The sequence below is a fragment of the Ammospiza caudacuta genome, chromosome 5, assembly GCF_027887145.1.
Source record: "Ammospiza caudacuta isolate bAmmCau1 chromosome 5, bAmmCau1.pri, whole genome shotgun sequence".
In the NCBI taxonomy this organism is placed as follows: Eukaryota; Metazoa; Chordata; class Aves; order Passeriformes; family Passerellidae; genus Ammospiza; species Ammospiza caudacuta.
Genome location: NC_080597.1, coordinates 75468430 through 75493357, shown reverse-complemented (window position 1 = coordinate 75493357; position 24928 = coordinate 75468430). Strand labels below are relative to the sequence as shown.

General features: G+C 46.4%; 1 protein-coding gene across 1 annotated transcript in view; it reads left to right on the top strand.

Annotated features, from left to right (window-relative positions):
• PLXNA4 (plexin A4) overlaps positions 1–24928 on the top strand; it is a 470405-nt gene that overhangs the window by 387808 nt on the left and 57669 nt on the right. The window contains exons 10-16 of the mRNA XM_058804666.1: positions 818–914; positions 5009–5199; positions 9833–9984; positions 10572–10689; positions 16013–16149; positions 17732–17899; positions 24172–24265. Of these exons, the coding sequence (XP_058660649.1) occupies positions 818–914; positions 5009–5199; positions 9833–9984; positions 10572–10689; positions 16013–16149; positions 17732–17899; positions 24172–24265 (957 nt within the window). The remainder of the gene's footprint in view (positions 1–817; positions 915–5008; positions 5200–9832; positions 9985–10571; positions 10690–16012; positions 16150–17731; positions 17900–24171; positions 24266–24928) is intronic.

Below are 24928 nucleotides of genomic sequence, written 5' to 3'. Positions count from 1 at the left end.
GACAGGTCTATAATTACACAGTGGCTCCATTTTCCCCCTTTTTCAGAGGATTTCCCTGATTTTGAGACTTTACGCAGCTTCCAAGAGTTCTTCAGGACATCCCAAGTGTAAATAACCTCACCTACCCCCTCAGCACCTATGGGATACCCAGCAGAGGCACAGCTGGATGCAAGACCCAGAATGTGTGATTTACACCTTAAAGTTGCTCCCAACTTGGGAAAAATACTTTTCAAAGCTGTGCTCAACACCCAAAAAATGTATTTCAAAGTTAAGGCCCATCACGTGCAAACCCACTTAGATCATGGAATATTTTTCTGACTGATAGGCCAAGAGGGAGTGGCTCTAAATTGGAGAAAGGTTCAGATATATATTAGGAAGGAGTTCTTGGCTGTGAGGCTCTGGCTGTCCAGAGCAGCTGTGGCTGCCCTTGGCAGTGTCCAAGGCCAGGCTGGACAGGGCTTGGAGCAACCTGGGATAGTGGAAGATGTCCCTGCCCATGGCAGGGATGGCACTGGATGATCTTTAATGTCCTTTCCATCCCCATTCTGGGATTCTATGAATGTTCATCTAATGGATAAATGGGTTTTTGTGAGGGGCATGGTTGATGCTCCACAGCTTTGGGAGCATCCCATGGCATTCTGGCAGGTGCTGCTGATTAGGGAGGTGAGTGACATCTCCATTTCTCTTGTTCTCCATGCTCAGCACCGCCTCTTGCCTCATCCCATCCCCTCCCCATCTCCAGGCACTCTCTAAGTCTGGTTTTGGGGTTTATTTTATTTTTTTGTTTGTTATTTTGTCTTTCCTCTCCCACTTCTAGTACTCGTACGAAGGGATGGAGATTAACAGCCTGCCAGTGGAGCTGACAGTCGTGTGGAACGGGAATTTCAACATTGACAACCCGGCACAGAACAAAGGTAAAGAGTTATTTCAACTTGTCCTTGGAAGCAGTAACCTTAGCAACGGGCCCTCGCTCCCTACACTTAACAAAGCCGCCACCGTCTCCCCGTGCTGGCTGCCACACACTTGTTCTCTGCACTCTGCAAATTACCAATTTCTGAGTGCTTTGTGTGCCTCCCCCCAGCCCTCCAGTTCTCTCATTCCACCTGAGAAACGCGGCTCTCCCTCCCACTTGTGTTGCTCCCCCTCTCCCTTCACCGTCCCTGCTTCTCCCCGCATCCTCGTGTCTGCTTTTCACGCCCCTCCCTCTCCAGGTTTTTTTTTCTCCCCCTCTTTATTTCTCCTGCAGTGATGCTCTTCAAGTTAACATGCCAGGAGAACGGGCTCTCTGCTCAGAGGCAATTTAGTAATGAGCAGGGGAAGGCAGGAGGGGAGCGGGAAGGTTGCAGCTCTGCAGTGCGAGAATTCTGAGCAAAATGAAATGATGATGGTGATGATAAAAAGGATCTGAAAACCACCTGTGTTTAACCACCACCAATGGCACAGGTTTGGTGTGCCCCTCGCAGAGGGGGCTGCGCATCCAGCCACAACCCTGGGTGTTTCTGGAGATGGATGGTTTGTCCACATCTTCTTCTTCCTTCTTGTCTTTCCTGGAACCTTCCCCCCAGGCAACCCCTCCCCTTGGCTCCCCTGCATTTGCAGCTCACACCTGCAGATTCTCTTCTTCTCACATCATCACCTCTCAGAAATGTCTCCCTCCCTCTCTTTACCTTGTCGTGGACACTTCCCACACCTTCTCCCACTCAATCTGTCCCCAGCAGGTTCTGCCATGATGCTGTCACACAGTTCCACACTGTCGTGGTTTGGAAAGACAGGTGTCTGCTAGGGAAGGCAGGAGCATCCCCTGAAATGGAAAATGTAAATCCCCTTCCTCAAATTGTTATAATTTTGAAATTAAGGGGGGCTCTCAGGCAAAGATATGGGAATAGGAATAACAGTTCTTTATTAGGGAAGAAAATAAAAATGAAATAATGCAGTAAAATAAAAAAACACTGACAGAATCAGAACACAACCTGACACCCTGTGGGTCAGGGTGTTGGTAGAGTCCAATTGGAATTGCGGCTGCAGCCCTCCTGAAGTGCCAGGTGTTGTTCTGTTGGAGCAGGGATCCTGTAGAAAGGTGCAGTCTCTTCCTCTGAAGATCGAGTGGAAGAGGCAGCTGCTGCTCCTCTGGCAATGCAGGGGGCAAAGGCTGCTGTGCTGTGCCAGGCTCAGATTGGATCCAGGCAGGAATGCTTGGCTCCTCCCCTGGGCGGAGCATCTCCCCATGGGATGCTGGGATTGGCTCAGCCCTGCAGGGACACTCAGTGGCCATGGACAGCAGAGATCTCCTGGAGGGAGGGTTGGCTGTGGGAGAGATAAAGAAAAAACTGCCCCATGGACAGAGAGAACTGCCCCACCTCTGACAGATGGGGACAGAATTGACATTGCTTGGCAATCCAGGGCACACACCCACCCTCATGCTGAGGGGTGGTGGGTGAGGTTCCCACCAACACCACATCCAACCTGGACAGCAACACAGAAGGCAACACTTCTCCCCATGGCACAGCCCCATCTGCCCTTCTCCCCCTCTGAATGGCAGAGATCTGGCAACAAAACCCCAAAACTGTGGCTTTTGAGGGTTAAATCCACTCAGCAAACACAACAGGCTGGAAATTCCTGCCCAGCCCTGGCACTCAGGCACAGCCTGTGCTGAAAGTGCCACCCTGCCTCTGCTCTGAAGTTGTCTCCTTCTCTCCAAGCTATGTTTCAGGACACTGCTGATTTCCATGGGCCCAAAGAGTGACATGGACTGGGAGAACCTTTAACAGTATAGGTTGAGGTCAGAATTTGGATGCTTGCCTCAGTCCTGATTAGTTTTGTGCTACCATAAAATGAGCACCCTTGACACAAGGTGATCCACACCAAAAATGTAAATCCTTTTCTTGGTCTGCGTTGAGCTATCCTAGGTGATGTGGGAGTGAAATAAATCTCATAATCATGATGACAATATTTTATGACTGTTTGTGCCAGTAACATAAAACAGACCAGGGGATGAACTCAAGAGTCATCTCCAGCACCTTCTTGGGTTATTCCAAGCCAAAATGTTGCAAATAATGACTAGGAAAAAATCTGGGAAGCAGCACTGGCTGGTGGCTCTCCCAGGTGAGTAATTTGGATATTATCATCATGATTTTGGTCAGGAGGAGAGTTTAGGCATGTGTCCATAGAGATACCACATGGAAGCAGTGCCACACAGAGGTGGCCAAGATGCCACTGCTTTCACATCCAGCATCACCATGGGCTGGGAGGTTCAAATGCCAAACTGACCCAAACCTGCTAAATTATCTACAGAAATACCCACTGGTAGCAGCTCAAGCAGAACAACTCAGCAAATTTGAGGAAATCCCACAAAAAAACTAATGAAAGAAGTATATTCCACGAGGTCTGGAAAACACTGTATTTGACAGATGTTTTTCAGGCTTTTTGGGGTACTTTTATGTACTGTTCTTGCACACAGCCTGCAGAAGTAAAGAGTTTATGAGATTTTCTTGCATTGGCCAATACTTGCTGACATTAAGGGGGAAGGTATGGAGAGACAGAGCCTTTCAGCATAAATATTTCCAAAGCCTTTGAGCTCTGGGATTGTGTATAAAGATAAAAACCACTTTAGTCACCCACAGACACAGCAAAACACAAGCACAGAGGGAAAATTTCCCAACATGCCCACAAATGAAGGAAAGAAAAAATTCTGAGAGCCTTGGTTCTGTCACTTTCATCTTCCAGGAGGAGAATCCTGCTATCAGTCTCCTGTGCAAGCCAAGCCTCCATTTCTACATCTGTAAAATAAGGATAAATAATATGATCTCATTTTGTAGGAGGACTTCAATATTTTTAGGTTTTATTAGGAAAACCTCAGAGTGCTTCTAATTACTTAACAGCTCAAAATGGAGCTAAGCATTAATCACTGCTGTCTGTATTAGAGTGGAATCAACTCTGCTTCAAAGCAGGAAGCAGACTGAATTTCTGGAGCAGAAGAAAGGGTAAAGGCTGGTTGTGGATCCATGATAATAATGAGCCATTCTGTATTTACTGTTGCCTTTTGGGATTTCTGTCAAGTGGGAAACCTGAGTGGCATCACCTGAACACAAAATCCTGGGGAGTTTCACACCCAAGTTTAATCTGTGGGTTGGCCAGTGTCACTATAGGACATGAAAGAACACAAGCTCACACCGCTGTTCTCAAGGTGAAGAAAAATGGAAGTTTATTTTCTGACTCTAACATTTATAGTTTTCCAAAAGTGACAGCAGAGTGGAGGGTGACAGTGCCGCCTCTCCAATGACACTGGACAAACCAACAGTCTATCAACTTTCTCCTCCTCCATAAAGGAATGCAAAACAATGAGTTATTTACAGAAAGTGTGTGAGAAAGTTCGCTACAAGAATGTCAACATCAGAAGGCTTAGAAAATCTTAAAAACCAGGGTGACAGGCCACGGTTAGAAAATTCCTTTAGGATGAAGTGCCGAGTCTGAGGCTGGTTGTTGGTGACACTTTATGACATTCAGTCTGTGAGAAAGGAAGGGACTGAGGCCAAATCACTGCCCAGGCATCATTTCCTCCAACCTCGTGCTTGTAGTCCCTCATCTTACTTTCTGCTCCCGTACCTCTTCCTCTCCCATAACCTCTTCCTCTCCCATACCTCTTCCTCTCCCGTACCTCTTCCTTTTCATACCTCTTCCTCTCCCGTACCTCTTCCTCTCCCGTACCTCTTCCTCTCCCGTACCTCTTCCTTTTCATACCTCTACCTCTTCCATACCCCTTCCTTTCCCATACCTCATCCCTCCTGCTCTCAGTTTCCAAAACCACCATTGATGAAGAATGAACTAACGAACTTTATTTCAAGAAGGATGTCCATGTTTTTCGCCCATTACTCACCTCCCTGGAGAGTTTCCATCCTGCCTCTGGCACGAGCAGCCCAGAACAGTTTCCCCTCTTTCTCCCAGTGCCATCTCACCCTCCCCTGAGCTGCCTGCCTCCCTCAGGCCCTGTGTGTGTTTGCTGTCCCTGCAGTTCACCTGTACAAGTGCGGGGCCATGCGGGACAGCTGCGGACTCTGCCTGAAAGCCGACCCCGACTTCGAGTGCGGCTGGTGCCAGGGGCAGAACCAGTGCACGCTGAAGCAGCACTGCCCAGCCCAGGACAGCCAGTGGCTGGAGCTCTCCAGCACCAAGGGCAAGTGCACCAACCCCAAGATCACGGATGTAAGTCGTGGATCTGCCAGAAGCTGGGGGATTCCCTTTCCTTGGTTTGTTTTCCTGGTTTGGGCTTGGGTTGGGGATGGGGAGGTCAGGGCTGAGTTCTGATGGGTCAGGAAAAGCCTCAGGCATTCTGGGGGTGTGAGGCCATGGTGCCTTCAAAGGCAGGAACAGAATTTTTATAGATTTTTTTTTCAACCCAGGGGTGACACTGGGTGTTGGAATCCTGGTTACTGAGAATTTCAGACTTTGTGCTGCCAGGCACTGACCCCCAAGAGAGCACTGCATTGACCTGAGGCTGTGGAGAAGCTTCCAGAATGGAATGATGGAAACTGGGATTGTGGGTGTGGAGTATAGAATGTGTTTGAATAGAACTGTGTAATATCACAGGGTGGAAAACTTAGAGTTTAAGGGTTTAGAACATAGTAATATCTATAAAGTAAGATGGAAGTTTTAGGGTGGAGGCTGCTCCTTCTTCATCTTCTTCTTCTTCTTCTTCTCCTTATTCTTCACCTTCTTCTCCATGGGTTTGGGTGGTTTTGTGTAATTGGATAAAAAAGTCCACATTACAAGACATGGGTGGTTAGTAATTGGGTTAAAAGTGAAAATAATTCAGGTGTCATTTCTTAATTGGACAGTTTATCCTTAAAAGGCCTTGTAGAGAGAGAGATGGGGCTCCATTTTTAGCTTGTTAGAGTTATCTATTGAACATGTTGACTGGGCCAAAGGAAAAGCTGGAGGAAAGGTTCAAAAAGGAAATAAGAGAATAGGAAGACCATAAAGACAAGGAGCAGAATAAGGGAGAGAAGGCAGGGGAGGCAAGTCAGGCCTGAAATCTAAAGGGATTTTTGTCTGCTGTCTTAGGATGCCATAATGCCAGGCACATTTTCAGGGTCACAGGACAGACCAGAGCCTTGAAAATGAGGGCTCCGTCCCTGCCTTGAGCATCTCTCAGTCACCAGTCACCAGGCCTTACCATGAGCACCCTTTCAATGTGGCCAGGGCCTGATTTACAAATGGGAAAATCAGGAGGGAAACGAAACAGGGAAAACACGGAGAAATGCAAAAGAGGAAAATCCAGCCTCCACAGTGGTGCTTTAATAGGAATAGTTAGGTGGGTTATTTTCCTAGAAAGCAAGAAAAGCTTTTTAAAGTTGTATTTGATTCAGATTCAAAAAGTGTGGGTGTTATGGAAGAGCCCTAAACCAATATCTGTGCTTGAACATTTGGGGAGAGCAAAGGCTGGGTTGAATCTGTTTTTCCTAGATGTTACTGAAAATAACCTTTTTTCCTGTGTTTTGAGCCATCTCCCTGTCATTCACCAGCTTTCAAAACTCTCTCTCAGTTGAACTGTTGGAGTTCAGTTTATTCTGATGTTTATGGCTCATTCTGGTGTTTCCAAGGTGAAGGTCTCTACTTTACTTGGATTTATCTCAGACTGGTAATTCTGACCCCACCTGAACCACCTGAAGCTGTGAAATCAAACCCAGACAGCCAGAAAGCACAGCTAAATTCAACTGAAAATTCAGCTTTGAGGTCTTGAAAATCACTTGGAGCTGGGGGAAACATTTAAAAATATTTTCAGATTCTCAGACCCTGTGAAACAATGATAGAATTTGGTATAGGGGTAGCTGATGGATGATCAGCTAAAGCAGAAATCCAAAACACAAGGACATGGGTGTGCAGAAGGTTCACCCACATTTCCCTGCCATGCTTTAACCCTAATCCTTCATCTCCAGCCTCATTTTGCAGAGCAAACCCCTCATTCTCCACCCTACAGCTCCTGAGTGCTTCAAATTCTGCTGGCATTTCCTCCAACAGCTCTCTGAGCTCAAACAGATCATTGCAACACTCACTCATGAAATATTCCAGCTGCCTGCTGCAAGCCTTAAGTAGCTCTTGGAAGGCCTTTTTTTCTGAGCCATTAGCATGGAAGTAATCTCAAGTGACTGGATATATATTGCAGCTAATGGTAGGTCTGGAGCAGTGGGGTGGGAGCATCCAGAGCCTGGAGGGGAGCCAGGGCTGGGTCTCTGCAGGGAAGAACACGTGTACTCACACTTGTAGGGGCACTCACACCCCCTGCAGCACTGATCCCCCCGTTTCTGTACCAGCCCTGGCATTTGCAGAGCCACACAGGGAAATTAAGGGACTCAGAGGCTCGCTGAGCCACAAAAAACTGCTTTAGGAGTGACAAGCAGCAGTTGATGTGAGCACAGACTGGAAATTGAGATGCAGCTAGCTCTGGGTCTTCCAGAGGAAGCTGAGGCTTCCTGGCAGCTTTTGTTTCCCTGCCTGGATTTTCCTCTCCAAAACTGACAGGTCTAGTGCCACGATTTTCCACCTGTGATAGAACAGACTCCTCCTCTCCTGCTGTGAAAACAACCTGGCAACACCTTCCTCTTGGTTGAATCTATGGCAGAGCTGTGAAATAGGGTTAAAAAATCTTCCATGTAATCCTGGGAGAACCCCAGGCCCTCCTGATTTGAGGAAATAAGTGGTTTTTAAGGAAATAAGTGGGTTTTGAAGCTGGCCTTCACAAATAGAATATTGGCCAGGGAAGGATTCCGTGGTGCTGTGTTGGCTTTGCTCTAGGAAGTTTCCTGTTGATGCTTTTTGAGTCATAGCAAGAATTTTTTTAAATCTTGTGTTTTAGACAGCTTTCCCTTTCCCTTTCCTTTTCCTTTTCCCTTTCCCTTTCCCTTTCCCTTTCCCTTTCCCTTTCCCTTTCCCTTTCCCTTTCCCTTTCCCTTTCCCTCTCCTTTTCCCCTTTCCCTTTCCCTCTCCTTTTCCCCTTTCGCTTTCCCCTTTCCCTTTCCCTTTCCCTTTCCCTTTCCCTTTCCCTTTCCCTTTCCCTTTCCCCTTTCCCTCTCGCCTTCCCTTTTCCCTTTCCTCTTTCCCTTTCTTTTTTCTTTCCTGTCAAACCACCGCAAACACCTCCTGGTTCCCTTTAGAGTCAGAGATAACTCACACTCACTGAGGAGCTGGTTCACAACACCTAAAATTACTATCCTAAAGTTAATATCCTGAAATTAAATATCCCCTAGAGGTGCCTGGCTCTCCCTCCTTTTATTAAAGGTTGGCCCTTCTAAAAATCACCCTTTGGGTGGGAATCACACCAACGCTGGTGCCAGGCTGGGTGCTAGGAGCAGCAGGGCATGGCTGCCAGCCCCGGATTCCCACCTGGCAGAGCCAGGGGCAGGTGGGAATGGGCCTGAGACAGGGAATTCCCCTTTGCTCACTGCAGGGAGAGCTGTGCCAGCCCTGGCAGATGGCAGCCGTGGCATCCTGGGCAGGCAGCAGGGAACACCCTGCAAGGGAAGTGTTTGAACCCTTCTCAAGAGGGCAGTGGCATGGCAAAGTGGGCATGGTGAGGAAGGGCAGGATGGAGATAATTAAGGGCCAGCCTTGTGATTCTGGTGTTGTTCCAATGCTCAGGAGACAGTTCTAGTGCTGATTCCCACCTGGCTCTGGACAAGGGGGATGGAGCAAGGCCCTGTGAGGGTCTGGTGCAGGGCCAGGCTGGCATGCAAACACCATTCAGCAGCCCCCAGGCTGGTTGGGATGGTTGCTCCTCTTATGCTCAGACCCAGAGGCTCCACAAATAATCTGTCCATGCTCCCTGCCTACATTTCCAATGGCCCCAGCTCTCCCAGGAGGGAAACTGGAGCTCTTTCAGGAAGAGGTGTTGGCACAGAGCAGCTGCTGCTGCTGTCTCAGTCACCATCCACCTCCTCCACACCTAACCCAACACCCTCTTCCTACTGTGGCTTGGCTGGATATTTTCCAGGTGGACATTTTCAGCTGAATTTCTGCTGCATGGCCATTCCCTCCATGTGCTGTGGGCTGGGAATTTAGGATTTCAAGTGACTGGCTCAACCCTTTATGTCCTCGTCTTGTCCTTTCTCCCATTTCTCTCCACCGTGTCCCTCTGCTGCCTTTCCATGGCTCACGTCTACAAAGTGCAGAGCTCAGCTGCAGCTCCATGAATCCCTACAAAAAAATCTTCAACTCATCTCTGGATGTTTTGCAAGTAGTTAAAAGAGAGTAAATGAGGTCTGAGGCAGAATTTTGCATACTCTGTGTATCTGAAGTAGGTTTGTTCAGCATTTATAAGTGTCCCTAGTGATCCCCAAAAGTTGTCTGTTCTTTCACCTGACAGGTTTTGTATTTGTGTTGCCCCCAGATGAAGGCAGGAATGATGAATCTGACTCCATGTTCTCAGAAGGCTAATTTATTATTTTATGATACTATATTATATTAAATAATGCTAAACTTTACTATACGAAAGAACACAGAAAGGATACAGACAGAAGGCTAAAAGATAATAATGAAAATCCATTACTCTCTCCAGAGTCTCAACATAGCTTGGCACTGATTGGCCAAAGAGCGGAAACAACTCACACTAGAATCCAATGAAACAATCACCTGTGGGTAAACAACCTCCAAATACATTCCACATGAGCAAAACACAGGAGAAGCAAATGAGATAATATTGTTTTCCTTTTTCTCTGAGACTTCTCAGCTTCCCAGGAGAAAAATCCCAGGTGAAGGGATTTTTCCAGAAAACGTGAATGCCACAGCCAGGATTCTGGTGCCTGCTTTGATCGTTCTCCTTTCTCTTGGCTTGTTTCCCCAGATCAACCCTGTGACGGGCCCTCGTGAGGGAGGCACCAGAGTGACCATCCGCGGGGAGAACCTGGGGCTGGAATTCCGCGATATCGCCTCCCACGTCAAAGTGGCCGGCGTGGAGTGCAAGCCCCTGGTGGAAGGGTACATCCCAGCAGAGCAGTAAGTGGGGTGTGTGGCACAGCAAAGGCCACAGCACACCTAATGACATTCCTACCTACAGGGGCCTTCCAAGGGATCCATTCTGACTTGGGAATTGAGGGATGAAGAAGCCATTCCTCATGTACAGCTCAGGATAATCTATTTATTTCATAACCCAGTTATTACTGTGTTTGGATTGCATATTTAGGTGATCCTCATGGCAAATGCCCTGAAGTTATCCTGGTTTTCACCAAGCAGTCACCCCAAGCTGTTCAATTCCTGAAAAGCCTCTTGCTAAATGCAGGAGTGATCATTAAACCTTAGAGCTGCCTCCACCACACCAGGCTGGAGCTGAGAGGGATGGAGCCAGACCTCAGCCCAACATTTCTCTGTGCATTAAAGTGGATTTACACCACCTCAGCACTTGTCCCAGCCAGAAGCCACCACTTTCTAAAGAATAACTTCATCCACAATTTTGGTTCTGGATGGGACAGAAGAGGGTAGATTAATCTTCAGTCCATCCCCCAGCAGTGTGGGTTCTTAGCTGCAATTCCATCTTACCAAAACCACCCCTCAAACTCTGCTCCTGGTTGGTGTTTTCCTCTTAGGATCGTGTGTGAGATGGGGGAGGCCAAGCCCAGCCAGCACGCCGGATTCGTGGAAATCTGCGTGGCCGAGTGCAAGCCAGAGTTCATGGCCAGGTCTTCTCAGCTCTACTACTTCATGGTAAGTTCCTGAAAAAGTTCTCCTTGGCCCTGAACTCCTTGGCCTTGCTCCTCTTACTCCCTCTGTCCATTGTCCTTCACCACATTGTGCCTCCAAGCTCTTCGCTGCCGTTCTGGTGCACCAGATTGTTCATTCCATTTCCTTTCAACATCTTGTTCCCAGCAAAAATAGCTAGTCTAATTAAAGTTTGAACAACCTAATAATAGTCCAGATTATTAGTCCAGTTACAGTTCCATGCAGTCGCGGTCGAAATTAATACAGAAAATTCTCATTAATAGTTAAAAGTGCTGTACAGGAAAGAATAAAAAGGAGCTAAAAAGAGGAAAATTTCCCTAGTATCTTTTTTTTGGGGGTTGTGATGCTTTTGCTACCAACGCCCCTCTGCTTGGGGCCACTGGTGTCCTCCAGAAGAAATTTGAGGGCTGTCACTACTGATTGCAACCCCAGAATCTTCAGCAGCATGAGTGTGATGGTCTTGATTGGGTTTCTTTCTCCTCCTTCCTGGATTCCCCCAGGTGTTTATTCATCCCATCCACACCAGGAGCACTGGGATCAGGACAGATCCAGCTCAGGCTGCTGGTGAGCTGTAGGATGTGACTGGGGCTCAGTGCTGCTTTTGGATGCTCCATGATGAAACAAGAGACACCTGCAAGCTTCAGCTTCAGTTCAAGTGCAAACACATGTTGTACACTCAACCTGTGCTTTATTCCTCCCTTCTGATGATGTTCCTTGTCCAAGAGACCTGATTATTCCTCTAAGACCCCTTGCTGGGGACATGCAAGCATTGTCTGGCCTTGATCTGTTCAGATCTGTGCAGGTTTGAGATGAGAGGGTCCCTTTGTTCCCATCAAAAGCTCTCAGCTCTTGCAAGAGAATGGGTCTCTTCTGAAATTATTCACATGCCTGAGCATTTCTTTATGGTAAAGGGAACTTGTAATGAATGCAAATGTCTTGGATTCCCCCCTCGAGCTACAGAAATTCCTCTGTTCTCTGCATCTCCCAGTGTCACTCAGGTGTTGCGGTGGCGGGGGCACAGAAACACCTTGAGAGAAAGCCCCTACCAGGCAGCCAGAAGGGCTCTTTCCAGGACATTACACTTCAACGTGTCACCTTTTGCTACTCCTGGAATTACTGTCTGCTTTTGATCATCCGTGTCCATCTGTGACAGCTTTTCCCTCCGCTCGCCGCCTTCCCGGCTGCCAGGGCGTGAGCACGAAGCCACCAGGGTTTTTCTCTGCTCAATACCTCCATACCTTTGTGCTAGACAAAAAAAACCCCCAAAATACAGGCACTCTGCAGCCTGCCATCATATTCCCTCTCCCGTGTCCGCTGCTTTCACAGTGGGAGCTGTGTTTCTTTGGCTTCCTTGGGTTTTTTCTGCCAGGAGGGCAGAGATGCTGCTGCAGGAATCTCAACGCGCCTTGGCATCCCGCAGCGGTGCGTGGCAGCTTGAAGGGAAAGAAGATGTTTGAAAAGCAAGGAAGGGCAGCACCTGGGAGATAAATGTCACTTCTTGATTCATAGCAAATCTTCTGGAAAATTGGTTTTTGAGAGGTTTGAAGGAAAACTTGGTCAGAGTTGGCCAATTGGTTCAGCCTTTCCCTGTCTTGCAAGAATTCGAAGAGATGATGGTTTGGGCTCAGATGAGTATCTAATTTCAGTGTTTTAAGAAAGAGGTGGCTTAGTTTAGAGATGCCAGAATGGTTCTTCTCCATCTTTCTAAACCAGAACTTTTAAATTCAAATAGCTGCTCATTTGTTTTAAACTCGTCTGTGATCAAAACCTGCAAATTGCATTAGGAAGTACAATAAGCCAAGAGGGAAACAAAGCTGAAATGAAATTTATGATGATCTAAATGAAATATATTTTTTTTAGTTATTCATTTTCTTGCTGTAATTATTGCCCCAGTCTTTCAATGAAAAAAATGTTACATTTACTGAAGAATATTTATCTTTATTCTGGCTTTAGATGAAAATATTGTGTCTCAGTGCAGGTGTTGCGGGCTGCTCCACATTTCTTCCTAAAATCCTTGTTTTGGGGAGCACTTCCCATCCATCCTTTTCATCTTTTCCCCTCTTGCTGCTACTGTGGAACCTCTAGGAAGGAAACCCAGGTGCACAAGCTGTGTTTAAGTCACAGCTTGCTCTTCCTGTGTTCCCAGGAGGAATGGAATAGGAACCAAGGTCCTGACAAGCTCCATGGGGGACAGTTTAGACCCACCTCTGATGGTGCTTCTCTGTGGAAAACCTGTGTGCAGGAGATGCTGGAGGAAAGAAAGGGTTGGGAAGCTGAAGAAAGTAGATAACATCCTGAAAAATGCAGAAAATTTCATGTCCTCTTTCCCTCGTTGTCACTCTCCAGCCTATCCACAAGACTCTCTTTGCATTTTCCACCACCTTCCACCAGCGAGGAAATGGTGAATAATCTGGAGTTTTGCTGTGAATGTGCTGTGCAATATTCAGGAAGGCCACTGTGAAAAATTTAAGGCTGATCACACCTTTAAAAGCTGAGCCACAAACCCATTTGTAAGATTGGCTCCAGGCACAGCAGGGCTTTGCCAAGGAGCCTTCCTGGTGTGGCTGTGGCCTGTGAGGATCCTCAAAATGCCATGGCTGCTTTATCTACCCCCAGGAGAGGGCAGGGAGCCCACCCAGGGGTGAGACAAAGCTCTTTTGGGTCTTTAACTCAGATATTCTTTATGATTTTTGAATCAGATACTGCTGCAGTGGTGCTGTGTGGGCTTTGGGCACCAGGTTGGCCATTCCCAACCCATTTTCTGCCAGCCATCAAGGTCAGCAGGAATTTGCACTTGGTGGAGGTTTCCATCAATAAGGGAGCTGCTATCAAAGCTTGAGGTGGTACCCAAAATATAAATGAGCAGTACTGAAGTGCATCCTTTGCATTTCCATACTCTTCCTGTGGTTTTTTATCCCATTTAAAGACAATGGTAGAGAATATTCCCAGAAAATCACACTCCAAGCTTGGAGAATGGCTGGAATGCTGCCCAATGAAAAAGGACCTGTGGCTGAACATAAGGCCAGGTGTGTCCTGGTGACCAAGAAGCCAACGCCACCTGGGTTGTATCAGGAATGGTATGGCCAGCAGGAGCAGGGCAGTGCCCACCCCACTCTGCTGGCACTGCTGAGACCCCACCTCAAATCCTGGATTTTGAGCCCCTCAGGAAAGAGAACAGAGCTGGGGAAGGGTCTGGAGCAGCAGGAATGGCTGAGGGAGCTGGGCAGGGTCTGGAGAACCAGGAGAGGCTGAGGGAGCTGGGAAGGGTCTGGAGAACCAGGAGGGGCTGAGGGAGCTGGGAAGGGTCTGGAGAACCAGGAGGGGCTGAGGGAGCTGGGCAGGGGCTGAGCCTGGAGCAAAGGAGGCTCAGGGAGGACCTTGTGCTTTAGTTGTGGGTTAAAGCCTGGACTTAGCAGATCATAGGGGTCCTTCAAAAACCTCAAAAATTCCATGATTCTAAGTATAAAACCAGCTTCCAAACCATCAGGTGAAAACCAGCCAGGTTTAAACACACAAAGTGCCCAGCTCTGACAGCAGATCCTTCTACAGAGCTGTAAGTCTGGTTTTCATGTTCTGCCCTTCCTGCAAGAGCTGCATTTAGAACAGGAGCAAAATGGAAAAATGGAAATCTTACCGCTGTTTTTCAAAATGATTAAACCAGAGGGGCCTGGGAACAGAGGTGGCTCTGTGTGTGTGAGAGTGGGAGCTGTGGTGTGTGTCAGGTGGTTTTATAAATATGGATTAATGGTCTCCAAAGCTCAATAAGGTGACTGCATGATGTACCTGCTCGCTCAGAGGAGCTGAGAGCTTCAAGCACTTGTGTCATCATTCTTAAAGAGAGGGGGAAAGAAATAATCTTCATTTAAATGCATATAGTAGCTTTTCACTTGGGACTGAATGGAAAGTTTTTCTATTAAAATGCAAATGAAAGAATAAACTGTAACACCAAATTTCTCCCTGAATATTGATGTCTCCTCTCTGCATTGTGGTAACAGGGTGATCTGTGCCTTCAGAGTGCGAGTATTTTATCTTGATTTGGGGAAGAAGGGAGGGTGGCAAGGTAAGAAAAAGAGTTTTGAGATTTGAGGCCTCTAAAGGAATTGTGGCCCTTTTTGATATATTAACAGAACACTGTGTTAGGCTGGGAAAAGAGGCTCAGAAAATCAGCAGGAAAAGGGAAAAGGTGTTCAGGGGGCAGTGCTGCTTCTGAGGCTGTGGCATTTCAGAGAAGCACCACCATGTCTCACTGAAGGACAGCTCAAGGCTGTCTCAACATCCAGGTCAGAAAAGAGAAAGATTTAGGGTCGTGTGTGAGCATTTTGCACCACGGCAGGTCCAGGTTGGACATCAGGAGGAATTTCTTCATGGAAAGGGTTGTTGGATATTGGAATTGCGCCAGGAGGTGATGGAATCCCATCCCTAGAGGTGTTCAAAGAATGAGCTCTGTTTTGGTTGTCGGGGTGGGGATGGGTCACAGGCTGGACTTGGATGACCTTGGAGTGATTCTGGGATCCTGTGTGGGAGAGGCAAGAGCACACTCAGGTGTTCGGCTGAGCTCTCCTCCATCCAAGGGGGATGGCTTCCCACTAGCAGAGGGCAGGGTTGGATGGAATATTGGGAAGGAGTTGTTCCCTGTGAGAGTGGTGAAGCCAAAGAAGCTGTGCCTCATCCCTAGCAGTGTCCAGGGCCAGGTTGGACAGGGATTGGAGCAATCTGGGATAGTGGAAAGTGTCCCTGACCGTGGCTGGGGTGGGACTGGCTGATCTTTGAGGTCCCTTCCCACTCAAACTATCCTGTGATTCTGAGAATCAATAAAGTTGAGTGATCTTCTCAAAATCAAGCAATTTTCATCACTTGTGAGTTGCACAGTTTGGAGGTGGAGATTCCCCATCCAGATGCAATCAAACCAGTTCACTGCCTGAGTTATCCTGCAGAGCTGGTGGTGTGTGACAGCAAAAGGAGCCCTGGTCTGTGCCAAACAAGCAGTGGAGATGAGAGGTTGTGACCCAGAGTGCTCCAGGCACGGACCTGTCTTTGTGGGATTATTTCTGAGTGGGTACAAGGGCAGATCTCGTTTTGGAGGAGTGAGAACAGACTGGGGTTGGGTCTGAACTCATCCCACCAAGCTGGCATTCGAGCAGGGAGTCTCTGACAGGTCTGGTGTCACTCCAGGCTCCTTTATCAGCCAGATGTGGCCAACTTCAGAATTACCCTGATTAATCCTTGGGGGTGCCTCCCTCTCTCCAGCACTAACAGGAGAGGGAAGGTCCCTGTGCTGTGTCTCCAACACCTCCCTTTGCCTCCACAGACTCTGACCCTCTCTGACCTGAAGCCGAAGCGAGGACCAGTGTCGGGTGGCACCCAGGTGACAATCACAGGCAACAACCTCAACGCTGGCAGCAATGTCATTGTGACCTTTGGGAGACAGCCCTGCCTCTTCTACAGGTACAGATGAGCCCTTCCTGCTGCTCATGCCTGAGTGTGAAAGATTAAATGCCAATTAAAGGCAGGAAACTTCTCCTGCAGTCCTGACACCTTGTCCCTCAAGTGCCTCCTTTGCTGCAACAGGACTTGTGCATTCTGCAACATGCACAGCCTTGCTGGCCATGTTTTGGGGAAAGAAAATAGGATTTATTTCATTGTTTTGACTAGTATTTGATGTGCTTTTTCCCGTGGCCTCTTGTCAGATTTCAGTACAATTCTCCACGGTCCTGCGCTCTGCTACTTGCTCTGGGAGTGTGTCGTTTAAAAGATTCATTTTCATGTCCCTGCTTTAGTGGAGGTGACAAAGAAAATCTGACAACATCAGTTCGAAGTACTAAACCACCTCCCTTTTATCCCAGAATAGTCCTGTAGTGCTAAGAAATGGATGATTTGCAACATTTCAGCTCCGTGTTGGCTCCTGCTCAATGGCGCTTCAGAGAGGCTTAATGTCAGTGTTACCTGCTGGATGTTCCCTGATCCCTGTGAGAATGAGCCTGAATCCCATTCCCAGGAGCTCCTGCAGCTCCAAACTACCCAGAGCAACACATTTTGCTGCCAGTAGAGATGGGGGCTGAAGATGAAGTTGGCACATTTCTCCCAAATATGTCCTTGGCAGAGGAAGAGCTCATTCACAGGAGACCTGGGAGCACTGCCCTGGGGCAATGCCCTTCCCTCTCCTGGCTGTGGGGATCCTCTTTAGCAGCCTGTCATGGCTGTGGAGCGATCCAGCATCCAAAATTCAGCAGGGTGAAGTCACAGGCTGTGATTTGAAATGCCAAGTGGGAGCCACAGCTGCTTGGAGATGCTCACTGAAGGCTGGGGAATTTTAGGAGGGATTGAGCACTGTCTTTTGGGGGAATTCAGAGGGCACCTGGAGGGTGCAGTCATTGGAGGTGGCTTACACTCCCATTTTAGGGGCATAAGGTGAGGCTTTGTGATTTGCATCACAAATCACAGGACTGGGAAGTCTGAGAATGTTTAGTGCCCGGATTTTTGACTCATTTTGAAAGAAACGCAGACCTGGAGCTGGGTTTGAGCCCTGCCAAAAAGGAAAGGTTTATGCAGAATCCTCTTTAATCGTAAAATGCTTCCCACTGTATTAGCACTTCCAGAGGTCCCAGGCATGCTGCAAACTGCACTTAAAACAAGACTTACAGTCCTAATGCAAAGCAAACTTTATGATCCCAGGCTGCAAAGCTGAGGTGCAAACACCCTTTTTACGAGCTGCTGCTGCACATGTCTGCAGGCAGGAAGGAAACATCCATCAAATGTTTAATCACAGAGAAATACTTCTGCAGAGAGGCCTGCTTTGGACTGCCCTTGGGGTTCAGATTTTACTCTGAGTCCTGAGAGATGAGGGCTCTTGTGGTTTTGTTTAACGCAGTGAAAAGGCAATGCCACTTCCCCAGAGACTGCTACAGGAACACACTGAGTTCCACCTCTTCAGTGCACAGGTTTGGGCCACAGGACGTGAGAATAAATATCTGGGCTCTTTTTGGCACCATTTTGCTGCTGGTTCACATTTACTTTCTCCTCCTCCCAGGAGATCCACCAAGCACATTGTCTGTAACACCACGGCCTCCTATGAAGGCTTTGAGAAGGTGAAGGTGTCTGTGAGAGTGGACAAGGCCAAGATACACCAAGAGCTGCACTATGAATATGTAGAGGATCCCACCATCCTGAGGATCGAGCCTGAGTGGAGCATCTTCAGGTGAGAATCCCAGGAAAACCCTTCTCCCAACTCCCGTGGTTTTTTAAAGGAGCACTGCCCTGATAACTTTGGCCCTTGGTGTAGAAAACTGAATTCCAAGCATTGTGTCCACCAAGAATTTGTGCAGTGATACTTTCCAGAGCCAATAGATCCCTCAGGGTGGATTAGAGTGAAATGACACTGAATGATTAGTGTTTGTATAATATAATAGATATGTAAAAAAATATATATACATATATGTATAGATATATAGATATATAGACACATATATAGATATAGACACATATATAGATATAGATATATATGTATGTAAATATATAATATATATTTTATATATATATAGGTTTATTTTAGAACAATTTGGTTTTAAGGGAAAGCAGCTACAAAGCCATTCTGGTTGTTATTATCTCCAGCAATATGAAAATACAAAAGCCTAAAATATCACATAAGAAAAAGCATAAGGAAGAAAAGGAAAGGATGAGAGTAGAAAGATTGCACCTCATCATAGACTCCACAGAACTTGGTCATTGCAATTTTGATGTCTGTCAGTTGAAGTGATGGTCACAGACTGGATCCATCAGAGGCCAAGGGGCATCCCAAAGAAACGATGAAGAAAATCCCCAGAACACAACCTCTCTTGGGTTTATACTCAGGTGGGAACACCCAGCAGGGAGTTTCCCACTGGATGATGGAAAGCTGTAGATCAGGGACACCTGGATGATGGAACGTGGTGGATCATGAGTTTTTTTACACCTTCTAAGTCAACATAGCTGCCTTTTGCACCAGCCCAGCTCACTCCATCAGAGTTTAGCTTTTATATTTTTCACATTCTGAGCTGTTTTAGTGTGTGGGTCTGAGCTTCATATTATGGGATGGTGAGCTCTGTGCACAGAGCAGGGAGACAAAACAATTCCTGCTCCAGCTGGGCACCAAGGACAAATGCCCCAAATCTCAGCCCAGGAGCACAAACCCCGTGGGCTGGAGAGAGAAAAACAAGCAGGGTGGGACTGCTTTCCATGATTCTATCAATATTTAAGCCAAGAACCATTTCATTCTCTCACAGTTTGTAAGCTGCAATTCCTGCCTTTCCCACACCCTGTATGGACTTGAAATTCCTGTATTTCCTACAGCCTTTATGGACTTGAAATTTCTACATTTTTTATAACTCTCATTGACTTGAAATTCCTACAATTCCCACAGCCTTCATGGACTTGAAATTTTACATTTTTCATAGCCCTCATGGACTTGAAATTCCTACAGTTCTCACAGCCTTCATGGACTTGAAATTTTACATTTTTCATATCTCTCATGGACTTGAAATTCCTACAATTCCCACAGCCTTCATGGACTTGAAATTCCTACAGTTCTCACAGCCTTCATGGACTTGAAATTTCTACATTTTTCATAACTCTCATGGACTTGAAATTCCTACAGTTCTCACAGCCTTCATGGACTTGAAATTCCCACATTTCCCCCAGCCCTCATGGATTTGAAATTCCTATATTTCCCACAGCTTTCACGAACCTGAAATTTCTACATTTCCTCCAGCCCTCATGGATTTGAAATTCCTGTATTTCACACAGCTTCAATGGAATTGAAATTTCTACATTTCCCACAGCCTTCATGGCCTTGATGCCTCAGGACTAAGCTCTGCCTCCTTGGCCATGGTGCCTGGAAGCCCCAGGGCTCTGTCCTGAGATGAAACACAAAGGGAGCCCTGCTCCCTGCCCCATCCAAGAGCCTTTCTCCTCGTTAGGGATCCCTTTTTCTCCTCACCCCCTTGATGCTGCTTTGGTGGATTCACAGGGTTCACATGAAGGTGCCTGAGAGAAGCGTTTGCCCTGGTTGTGGAAAGCATCAAAGTGATGCCCAAACTCTCAGAAGCCTGGAGGAATGGCCTCAGGAAGGGAGAATTTGGTCATTAAATGCACTGGTATTTCCTTGAAAAGATACAAAATAAGAAATCTTAGTCTCCCCTCATTCATCCAGGCAGCTCTCTGCTTCCCTGTCAAACTGGACTGATTGGAGTCCCTGGGGATTAGGAGCAGGGCTTGTAAATCCCCCCACTTCAGCTCCCATCCCAAACATGTTTTCACAAATCAATTAGTGCCTTTAATTACCGTGAGGGAATTTACTGATTTAGCCGGATTGAGTCTTTGCACGTTGGGCTTGAAGCTTTAATGTCAGGATTTTCCATTTGGGGCTTTTATTTCCAGTCAGAGTCCAGGTTATCAGTGAAATGAGAAATCACTTTACTCCCTTAGAAAGCCAGTTCAGTGCTGCTTAAAAAAAGGTGCAAGATTGACAGCCTAGGAGAGTGAATTCCTGAAAATCCCCTGGAAAGCTGCAGCACAGGGACCTTCCTCTTCCTCTCTGGCCTCAGGTGTGTCAGCACAGCTTTGCCCAGCCTGCAGGCGCAGGGACTCTGTGTCCCATGGCTGGATGGGTGGGATCTCCCATCCCAAATCCCCCAAAAATGGAAATAAGGGTGAGGTGTTTATTTAGGGGGTACTGGGTTATTTGTGGGGTGTGTAGCTGCTGGGATGGATGGGATCTCCCATAACAAATCCCAGAAAAACGGAAATAAGAGTAAGGAGTTTGTTTAGGGGGTACTGGGTTATTTGTGGGGTATGTAGCTGCTAGGATGGATGGGATCTCCCATCCCAAATCCCCCAAAAATGGAAATAAGGGTGAGGTGCTTGTTTAGGGGGACTAGGTTATTTGTGGAGTGTGTAGCTGCTAGGATTGATGGGATCTTCCATCCCAAATCGCAGAAAAAATGGAAATAAGGGTGAGGTGCTTGTTTAGAGGGTACTGGGTTATTTGTGGGGTGTGTAGCTGCTGGGATGGATGGGATCTCCCATCCCAAATCCTAAAAATCCCATAAAAATGGAAATAAGGGTGAGATGTTTGTTTAGGGAGTACTAGGTTATTTGTGGGGTATGTTGCTGCTGGGATGGATGGCTTGGACTTGCACATGTCTCATCACTCATGGAATTATTAAGGCTGGAAAAGACCTCTAGGATAATTGTCTCCAATTCTTTACCCAGCACTGACATTTTCACCACCAAAATGTGTCCCCAGCTGACACATCCACACAGCTTTTGAACACTTCCAGGGATTATTTGAGCATTTCCAGGGATGGAGCATTTTGGGGTACAATCTCTCCCCTTTGCTTTCTTCATCTGAAATCAGGAAGCATCAACTTGAGCATTTTTAACCAGACCTCTCCAATTTCATCCTCCTTCTTAAGCACTTTTGAGTCCTTCCAAAGGTGCACAACCCTCGAGAGAGAAGACGGACTATCCAGGATTATCATGGGGATTTGTGGTGTCAGGGACAGTTTTAGGTGCTATAACTGTGGGGCTGAGCTGTTCCCAGGGAGAGATGATTGCCACTAAACCAGCTTTGCAAAACCAGTGAAGGAATGCAGCAAGCCTGGCTTAAAACCTTTATTTTTTCAAAACAATAAAGAAAACATTACTGCTAATTTATTTCCATAGCAAAAAAAAAAGTCACGCTGGGTTGGCAAGTAAATAAAATTTTATGACCTCCATTAATACTTTTGATCTGGGTTTGATTTGAGTTACATCCAGCAATTACCTGAGTCTGAAGGCATAAAATGATACTCAGGGTCTTTTGGGGCAATAAACTGTTAAATTCTGAGGGCTTTTGGCACCTCTGTTATTTTGCTGGGCAGCAGCAGGTCTCCAGGCTCTGCTCCCACCTGGCTCAGCATCCAGATGCCAATGGCCAGTGATTTTCAAGGCAAGAAACAGTTTTATTTCCTTTATTTTCAAGCCAGAGAGGGTTTGGGGGCGATTTTAAGTCTTCAGCAAACAAAAAACTGCTTTCCATTTTTTCTTTCCCTCTCTCTGGTCAGGTGCTGTGTCTGTGTTTATTACCTGTGGTCTGAGCTGCAAGCTCAGATTCCAACCCAAATAGAGGATATTTAACTCGTGGGTTTAAAGCTGTGTGCACAGATTTAGTTGATTAAATAAAAGGATTTGTCTGTATATAGACACACATACCTGTAGGTGTGTTCACACATTGGAGTTTTGTGGAACACATAAAACTTTCAGCCAGGTAAAGATATAAAATCCCTTCTAGTTTGAATCAGCAGAGATTAATTATAATATATATATATTATATATATATATATATATATATATATATATATATATAAATAAAATATGTAATATATATACTATATGTACTAGATATAATATATATAATATATATAATATATATAATATATAATATATATACTATATGTACTATATAATATATATATTATTTATGGTAGTAATTATATTATTATTAAATTATACAATAATAGCAATAAAATTATATTTTTATTATTAACATAAAGGCTCACAGCCAATATTCAGAAGACCCAGGACAGTGGAGAAAGAGCAATTTGGTTTATACACTTCTGGGTTCTGAAGAATTCTCCCTGGATGATGTCAGGAATCTTTACATGGAAGCTGAATTTTGGAGAGAGGATATTTTTTTCTGTAAAGCAGGGAAGGTCTTTTGTAAGACATGTGAATTCATCAGGATCCCTTGTGCATTCAAAAAAACTCATCCAGATCTTATAGAAACAGCAATATGTGAGTTTGCACAGTAAAATTTCCCATTATAGCTGATATTTCAGAGAGAAAAAACTTGAGATACTCTGCAAAACTCAAGGTCAAATATTGCCCTAAGCATGGACCAGTCCAGCCCTTGAGGGAAAGACCACAAGGAGCCTCCCGGAGAAGTGTCCCCCAACATCCGCTGAGAGATGTGGTTGTGCCAATTCTCTCTGGATAAACCCCAAAAGTGTTTGGTTCATCGGTGTGGGCACCACTGGAGGGGTTGGAGCAGAGCTCACCCAAACCTGGCAGCTCTCCTGTGTGTGTCTGCATTCACTCCTGCCTCCCCGGCTGGTTAATAATGGAAGATCAATCAGGAGCACTGAAAACAAAGGTCAGAAACGGGGGAGATTGCTGCCTTCTACCTCCTAGGGTGTTTATTCTCTGGTGTTTCCTCATTTATAATGCACATGCCTCACCTTTCCTGTACGTGCAGCTTTACCTGGGGGCAGGAAAGGGATTCTGAGCTTTCTTCTCACAACCCCATTGATTTCTGCGTGGCCTCCCTTTCCCAGCAGGAAATAAACTGCATCCTGGACAGTTTCCAAAGGGAGTTATAGAGGCAAGTGCTGAAACTGCTGAGAGCACTGTCCACCCTGGGAAACCATCAGAGATGGGGCTGTGTGCTGATGGCAAATCCTCCTCCTGTCCTGGCTGTGGGAGCCCTGACAGGTGAAGGTTTTGCTTTCTTGGACATCTCTTCTCCTTTCAGCCCTGGCTCACTCTGCCCCTACCTCCTGCTGTACCAGCCCTGCATCCATACCCAGAGGCTGCCTGACATGGCAGTTTCAGCAAAATGCAGTTTATTGCATCCAAAATGCAGTTTATTGTATCCAAAATGCAGTTTATTGTATCCAAGGTGTCACAGCAGCCCAGGGTGGGTGACAGAGCTGTGCCCACAGCTGTCAGCTCCAGCTGCAGGCAGGCCTAGAGCCCCTTTGGTTTTGGTCACAATGCATTACAGACTTTTCTTTGCTGAGCATCTTCATGCAGTAGAACCAATCTATACCTGAACTGTTATCTATAGCCCATCATAACTACTGTAATTACCATATTCATGTTACTGTTCTCCAGTCACTCAAAGTCAGTGCATTACAGTTTAAGCTAGAAGTTGTTTTTCAGTTTTCTTGCAGTGGGAAATTCTGAGACCTTTTTTCTACTTGCACCATTTGCTGCCTTGTTTGCCTGTGCTCTCTTTGTGCTTGGTAAAAACATCTTCTTGTTTGGGGTGGGTTTATCCTTTGCTCTAAGCCATAAAAACCCCTTCTAACTAACACACCCTTTGCCTCCTTGGTTATCCAGTAAGACTGGCTTAGCAATTCTTTTCTTCTAGATCAAAACTTGCTTTCATTTTTATTCCTTCATCAGACTCTACGTTTAAAAATCTTTTTGCTAAGCATAAATATCTGTGAGACTTTCTTGTCAAAATTTCATCCTTCCCAACAACTTATTTCTCCCCTTATGAATGAATGAAAACTTTTTGTGTTGTTCTTCCTTCCCTCTCTAAGGGACTATGAGGTGTGGTCAGACACTTTGCCACCAACATTTAGGAACACAGATCACCCATTCCTGGTGTGATGAGCTCTGACATCCCTCACCTGGGTTTCTTCTTTAATTCCATTTCTTATTCTCCAGTGGCAACACTCCCATTGCTGTGTGGGGAACTCACCTGGACCTCATCCAAAACCCCCAGATCCGAGCAAAGCACGGTGGAAAGGAGCATGTCAATGTGAGTATGACTGCAGAGCTGGAATATTGGTAATATTCCAGTAGGAGGGGACATGCCACGCTGGGGACAGGGCCTGGCTGACACATCTGCAGCTTGAAATCTCCTATCGCAGCCCAAAAAAGAGGGCATGGTTTGTTTCCATAAGTATTACCCCATCCCTGAAAAACACACACACAAAAAAGAAGGTTTTTGGCAGGGCTGGAACCAAATTTCAGGGTCTTCTGAGACCTTCACCTTTTGTTTTTGCTTCTCCAGCTTGCTGGGATTCATTTCAGGTAACCTGATATCCAAACTGAGCACAACTGAGCATACACTGCACAAACACTTTTGGAAAAACAACCAGAGTGAGAGACCTGATTGCAAGGTGGTAGCAAGGTTTTGACTAATCTGTGCTGTGCAAAAAATAAGGGAAGAATCTTCTGTTTCCAGAAGGAAACAAAGTCAGGGGAAGATTCTGACACTGGCAACAGAGTCTGAGCTCTCTCAAGAGGCACAGGAGGCCCTGTTGAAGTGCAAACTGCTCCACACACCTGCCCCAGCAAGGCTTTCCTAACCTTGATTGTGTGGTGGGGAATAAGATAGGAATAACCCATGGGAGTCTGCTCCTCCGTCTCCCTGAGAGCCACCTGCCCACCAGGAAGGGTGGGGGCATTTCCCATAAAC